This window comes from Ischnura elegans, chromosome 6, assembly GCF_921293095.1.
Source record: "Ischnura elegans chromosome 6, ioIscEleg1.1, whole genome shotgun sequence".
Taxonomy (NCBI): Eukaryota; Metazoa; Arthropoda; class Insecta; order Odonata; family Coenagrionidae; genus Ischnura; species Ischnura elegans.
The window spans coordinates 29,289,275-29,296,963 of NC_060251.1; the positions used below are offsets into that span (position 1 = coordinate 29,289,275).

The following is a 7,689-nucleotide window of genomic DNA, read 5'->3' on the forward strand; positions in this document are numbered from 1 at the left end:
AGTGAGAAATTTTCCCACGGGTTCCTAGTAAATAAATTATAAGGAATAAAGGCTAGCATAGTAGGCAAGGACATTTAAGACATCGTCAGCTCACCTGCTTTGATCAAATAAAGACTATGTATTCAAGTTACGGGAGGAGTATCTTAGAATTAGGTATAAAACAGAATAGATAGTGTCGACACACGAAATGGACATGTTGATTGTGCATGGGTGAATGCTATGAAATAGTTATTTATAAGAGTTTAATTATGAAAATGTTTCAAGAATCAGGGAATATTATGAATTTATACGTTAAGTATGAGAGTGAAAAATTTTCCCACGGGTTACCTAGTAAATAAATTATAAGGAATAAAGGCTCGCATAGTAGACAAGGACATTTAAGACATCGTCAGCTCACCTGCTTTGATCAAACAAAGACTATGTATTCAAGTTACAGGGGGAGCATCTTAGAATTAGGTATAGAACAGGATAGATAGTGTCGGCGCATCGATTTTTGCCCAAGTGTCAACAACACAATGGATTTTTCCACGGAAACGTCAACTTATCTTTTGCTGACGCACGCGTTATTTTTATTTGGGCAGTGCAAACCAGAAAAGGTGAATCATCCGCATAAGTGAAGGTTTGAGAAAATATGCCGTCATTTGCTCTCTAGGAAAAAAAGATAAGCGCGATTACGAAGAGATAAGACTGTGGCTATTAAAACGGCGCAGTATTTTCAATTCTCAGCCAGAGCGACGTTGACAGCGAAAGACTTCAGGTACTCTCTAATATCAGGTGAGTTTATCGACATTAAAACAGCTTAGACTTTACTACAACCTGACTTCACTACTACTAGATTTCACTAACTACTACTAGACTTCGAGAGACTTTCTCTTTTCTGTTGCTTTGTTTTGGCCGGCCTCGCCAGTCAGGTAAAAGACAACAACCAGAGCTCAAAACAAAAATAAATATAAAAAAAATATTGAATATACTGCTGAAATTTAACGTGTATGATCTACGTATATGCATTACTAACATGCTACGGAAGACAACAGTACCAATCAATTTTCAATTGACCCATTGGTTTCGAAGTTAGCAGAGGTTTGCGTTGTTTACAACAACTCCGTTAATTTCTGTGGTATAAACAATTTATTTTCGGCAAACTGCTAGTAATAGATGTTGATTTTTTATATCAAAATTGCAGGTTATAGGACGAAAAACTACGGGAATGCCAAGCGCTCAAAGTTGGGCAACTTGATTCTGCGCGCAAAAAATGGGTACTTTTTTGAGAAAAAATTTAGCACAGGAAATACTATTAAGCCGAAGATTTTTAAAGTACATAATACAACGTACAAATAAATTATCTTTCGTATACTTTTTGTTGCATTGCAATTGATTGCTTCGTTTAGACGCTAGAGCTCCTCAAACTCGGGTATCATGCTTTTTTCACTGACAGTACGCTCATTGAGTATTTTGATACATTATACTTTTACGTTTAAGGAGAATATTAGAATAACAAATCAGTACACATATTACACTGTACTGTACACTTTCATGTGCACTGCTATTGTGAGACATCTCAAGAGTAAGCATATTTTTATGCTAGTTTTCATCTAAAGGTGTAGTAAATTAACTTAAAAAATCGTTATAAGAAATATCTGCTTGCAACATGCATCGTGTTTATTTTATACCAGTAAAATCCAGCGGATGCCGTCCTATATTTTTTTCGAGTAGCTTTACTTAACCCGACCAATCATGATCAACTTCATCATCAACAACTTCAATCGCACTACACCTTCAATCGCACCGAAACGATCGCTAAGTATATTTAAGAATTTATATCAAATTTGAGTATTTCAAAAGGCAAAACTATTTCCCATTCCAGTGATTAATTTTTGAGGAAATTCGAAATATTCCGTTTAAAGTTTTTGTGAACCAACATTTATTCACATATGGGAAAAGAATATAATAGAAGAATAACAGAAAAAAGGAATAGTTGCATAAACATTCTCTCAAACTATAAGAGCAATCCGACTGGAAATGAGAAGTCATTAGAAAGTCACACCCAAGTGCTAATAATTCGCGAATGGCAGAACCATCGTCAGCAGAGAGGTGATAAGGTGAAATGTATGAGGACGACCGGTGTTTTGTTATTAAAAATTACATATGGCTCTCATGGCTTTGAGCTTGTAAAATATATTAATGCTGGTCAGTAGCCTTTGATTGAAGTCACGAAATCGTCAAGTTTCATTTAATGCAGCATTTCTAGATGAGGTGCGGAGGAGACAGTATGAATGGAGCGAGTGGTGAGCGGGGAGGGGATGTTGAAAAAAGTATTAGAAAGCAGAATGTTGGGTAAACGAGGGAGGGGAAGGAATTGAATGAAATATTTTAGACAGAATGGAAGAGATTAGGGAGAGTAGGTCTTATTGCGAAGTAAGGAGGGAAGTCCATGAAGGAAGGGGAGCCAGAATACTTGCTAACACTAGGCGTGATGACGTTAGTACTGTAGATCTATTCCCTAGTGCTGGCCATTTTCATAAATTTGGCGTTATTTCTTGGCAGCCAACCTTTGATGATAGGGAAAAGGTGTTTGGTATCACTAAAAAGAATGAATTTTGCTCTTGTTCTTTTTTCATTAAATTCACAATAAGGCCTACTTTCCTTTCATTCTATCTATAAATCCTATTCTTTTCCTTCCCCTCCCTCGTTTCCCTAACATTCTACTCTCTAACACAATTTTCAACATCCCCTCCCCGCTAAGTATTCGCTCCATCCATACCTTCTGCCTCCTCCGTATCTCATCTAAAGGCTGCCTCTCCTCACCCACCATGTCGAGCACTTCTTTCTTCTTCCTCCTCTCCGTCCACTTCACCTTCTTCATTCTTCGCCACACCCACATCTCGAATGCCTCCAATCTTCTCTCGTCCTCCTTCCTAAGTATCCACGTTTCTGTACCGTAAAGCGTTACACTCCATATCAGACAAGGTAGGTCAAGGTTTGAATCTCGGCTAAGCCAAATGATTTTTTATCATTACGAATTTCATTTTAAGTAAAGTTGCACTAGCGCGCATGACTGCGCACAAATTTACTTATTATGTACACCGCTTTGGAAAACATTCAATATCACGTGCAAATTATGCGTTGTCATCTGAGATAGCAACCGACGAAGTTATTTTGGGAGAATATTTCATCAGCTAAGGGAAGATATCAGCGATATTGACGTCCATGAGATATGGCTCTCACGTTTAATTGAGACCATTTGCGGAGTGAAATGGTTAAGATAACAGTTGTTTGCAGGGAGATATGAATTGGTGAAAATAGATTTTAGCCTTGGCCACTTGACACGCGATTTGCGTAAACACATGCCAGCTGAATTCAAAACTTCTCCGTAAATTAATCTATTTAAATTTGAAGAGCGAGCAAGTTTAACCGAAAATCTTGATAACAGATAATCGAGTGGTAAATACAGTTTTCCTTGCCATGATTTTTACCAAGAAATTATTGGACTTTGAATTCAGAGGACATTAAATACAAGTGGGAGCGCATTTTCGAAAAATTTAATCGATTGATCGATAAAAGTTTAGCAGTAGTTTCTGACAAGAAAAATATTTTTTAATTTTTTATTGAGATGCCCCTCGCCTACCTCTTCCCCCTCCACAAATGAAATAGCTGTCTACCACGCACCGCTTTCATGTGCTGCTCTACTTCTTACTCGTCTACTTATACTACCGCATTTTTATTTTTATTTCACAGTTTTAAGCAATAATATCACAATTTAAAGCAAGTTTTGTCCAAAGCCATGGGGTCACAACTCCTAAGTTACTAAGCCATGGCAACGCAAATATCGTTTTGGATGCGCTTCGCAGTTACCATGAAAACGGTTTTTTTTCCGGCTATCCAGTAGGGCTGTGCTAAACCTTCGGCCACCCAAGATTCTCGACGGTCGAGACGAGAATTTCATATCTCGGCATTGTCAGGACGTGACTCTCGGCGCGGCGAGAGTCTTGACGAGAGTCAAAAAGTCTCTCCCCTTCAAGATTTCTTGACACCCGTCGAGACTCCCAGCTCCTCGAAAAAATGAAACTATTTCTAATTTAGACATTGAAAATAATTTAACAAAAAGATTATTTAAGGCATTTCATACATTTCCAAAACCAAAAATAGTTATAATATGAGGTCGACATTGACAACTTAAGCATATTTTATTATTTAATTAACCAAAATTGACAGGTAACCATGAACCTTAGTTACCATAAATAAATATTGAAATAAGGTACATAAAATTCTAAAGAATTAGACTATGATCTCTTCTTTTATATTAATTTACAAGTTATTGTTTCTTTTTCATTATATTACTATAGTAAGAAACGTTGATATAACCCTTTAACATGTCTATGTATCAAAATTTTATGCTCAATTTCATTATAAGCCCTAATAATGGTGTGTAAATAAACGGAATCGTCGGCAAAATTTACATTTTAATTTAAAGACGTACACTCAAAGATTAAAATTTCATATTAAATACTGAGGTCATAAAAAGGAAATAATATTTTTCCAAATATCTCGTTGGGAGCTCTATTAGCAACAAGCAACATGCAAGCTCTTTAAAAAATTGGATTCAGAATTCCGTAAATCATTAAATAAAATATTTTTATAGTGCGAATAAATCCGTAAAACTCGTATGGGATACCTTGATTAACTCTATCATCGAATGATTGTGGTATTCATCGGAAATTCTCACCTTGCACGGGAGTCTCGGCCGGTGTCGAGAAATCTCGAAGGGGCGAGATTTCTCGACCCCCGTCAAGACTCGACCCAGGCGAGACTCTCGCCGCGCCAAGAGTCTCGTCCCGACAATGCTGAGAAATGAAATTTTCGTCTCGACCGCCGAGACGAGACTCTCGCTCAGCACTAGTATCCTGCCTTTTCAACATTTTATTTAATACTCTGTGTTTTTAAGCACATTAAATAATTAAGAATGGACCAAATTGTGTGAATATAAATGTCTGAAGCAATTAATCACAAAACGGGTGAGATTGCGCAATCGTATTGTTGATACTCGTTCAAAGCTCTCGTTATGTTAAGATCAAATTTTAATTGTTCTGGACAATATGGTTCAAATTGTCTTCCGAACCACCTGGTTGTGCAACTCTTGACAAGGAAAATTCAAGCTCTACCCCAACACCGAGGGTAAGGAGTGCGTGCAACAAGAACTATTTTTACATGATGTTTTTATCAATAGACGCTCATCACCTCGCGTAAAAAATAGAAATCGTTATAAAATCAACGTATATTTGTAAACAATTAATAACGTATGTACAAATATACAAAGACTAGCCCGTACAACAATACTAAAATTCTTGTCGTACGAGTAACCGTTGCTTAGAAAATATTGTTTCATAAAAAATACAAATACAAATGTTGTAAATGCAGGAAACGCATGAAACTTAAGATTAATGCCAAAAGAGCCTTACTCTAAGACATTTATAAATTTAGCAGGGTTCATTCACCTCAAAGATTTACATGAATCAGTCAGTCTGTGGTTGGAAGTGGGTTTTAGAGTATACTAGAAGGCCACTCAGCGTTTCTCGGGAAGGATAGATCCCAGAAAAGCGGGAAACTTGGAACTCAGAATTCATGGTCACACGGCAGGATTTTTAGGTAAAGGAGCAAAGCAAGCTTGATGTGATATGAATGTAACAGCAAACAATGGAAAAAAACTACTACCGTAAACCACGCATGGGATCAGCTTTTACCCACAACATTGATCATTATGTACGCATCCGTACGTGCAAAAACCTAAAACGTCGTGTGAACGCGTATCCTTGCAAAAATACTTATAACAAGAGGCTTAATGTTTAAAAAGTTATGAGTAGAATCCTTTGGGTTATATTTTCCCTAATAGCGTGTCAAGAGGTGTTCCCAACGGGCAAAATGTCCAACCACAGGAGTTGTATGACGTGACGCAAAAAACGATAATGAGAAAACTACGCAAAGGACGCGTGGGTACTCACCAGAAATAACACTATTATATGGGCTTTGGGAGCTTGAGATGCATCTATGTACTATAGTACTATACTAAAGTACTACTGTAATACTATATTACTTTATTAGTTATAACTTTGGGTGCAATCCATGCAGGCGCGTGGAAATGCATAGCGGTGAGACAAACAGACATCCTTTTTTTATGTATATATACGTTGGCATTCATGAGCAGCAAGGAGCTTCTGAGAGGATCGTTATGTAAGAGTTCAATGAATAGGCTAGTGAAGAGTTTGGTCAGGAGTGTAGCTCTCAACGGTGCGGAAACGTGGACATTGAGGAAGGTAGACGAGAGAAGATTGGAGGCATTCGAGATGTGGGTATGAAGAAGGATGAAGAAGGTGAAATGGACGGAGAGGAGGAGAAACGACGACGTGCTGGAGATGGTTGGGGAGGAGCGGCAGCTTTTAGATGAGGTACGGAGGAGACAGAATGTATGGATGGAGGGAATACTTAGCGGGGAGGGTATGTTGAAAATGGTGTTAGAGGGTAGAATATTAGGGAAACGAGGGAGAGGAAGGAAAAGAATAGGATTTTTAGATATAATGAAAGGGCTTAAGGTTTTACACGGTACACGGAATTGCGCAATCTGACGTACGTGCGAAGGCGCAATCAAAATTGCGTCGTGTAAAGCGATGAATTGCTAGAACACATGCGAGAATGCGAGACGGCAAAATAGCCCGTTCTAATTTCGTTCATGCATTCGCGCAATTCCATGTCATTTTAGAAATAAATGCAGCTCTAACCTGCGCGATTCCGTGCCCCGTGTAAAACGGCCTTTCAAGTGAGTTAAAGAAGACAGTGCTGGATTGAAAGGGAGGCTCCCAGATTACTTACTTCTTTAGTACTCCATGGAAACCTACCTGAAACGGTAAAATACTATAATAAAATAAATATAGATAGATGCACTGGAGGTAAAGTCGTCTTCCTTTTTCCCTCTAGGTATCTAAAATGCCTTGCCACAAACCGTGCTACCCGACGCAGCAGGTCCAGCAAGTGACCGTCTCCGAGGAATGGCGGCAGGTGCCCAACTACAACGGCGCCTATGACGTCACGAGGAACACGGTGGTGTACGGCGTGGCGGAGCAGCCGCACCACCACCACTTCCACCTGCCCCTGATGCACCCGGGACACCACCACCATCACCACGGGCACCACTTCCACCTGCCCCTCCTCCACCCACACCACCACCACCATCACCACGGACACCATCACCACGGACACCATCACCACCACTGTTGACGTGCAAAGTGACGGGAAGGCTGTAAAGCTGTGATGCAAAGCAAAATGATGAATAAAACATTCATTCTTCACGGAAATGGCTCAAGTTTTCCAGAGGCCGCACATCAGTATCCGAGAAGCTAGGCTTGAGCCGTGGAAGAAATAAAATACTAATTTATAATTCATAGAAACCAATAAATTATACATATTTTTCCTAAAATGGGGTAAATTATCCATTATGGATACTTCAACCCGAACTAGTAATAATAATAATCATAATAATAATAATAGTAATTTTATATACTCCTTCATTTTGATTTTACAGCTGAATAACAAAGATAACAAAGTGAAGGAGCTTTAGGTGGTCTCCAAGGTCATAGGACCAGAATTGAGCCACCATCAAATAAAAAAATGTATGCCAATAGAATCCCATACAAAAAAATC

The 7,689-nt window shown here is 38.6% G+C and overlaps 1 protein-coding gene across 1 annotated transcript; it reads left to right on the forward strand.

Moving 5' to 3' along the window:
- Positions 1–698: 698 nt before the first annotated feature.
- Positions 699–7,465, forward strand: LOC124160924 (uncharacterized histidine-rich protein DDB_G0274557-like). Its single transcript, XM_046537046.1, has 2 exons — positions 699–774; positions 6,967–7,465. The coding sequence occupies exon 2, from the start codon at positions 6,976–6,978 to the stop codon at positions 7,264–7,266; it is 291 nt and encodes a 96-aa protein (XP_046393002.1). The 5' UTR covers positions 699–774; positions 6,967–6,975; the 3' UTR covers positions 7,267–7,465.
- Positions 7,466–7,689: the final 224 nt, after the last annotated feature.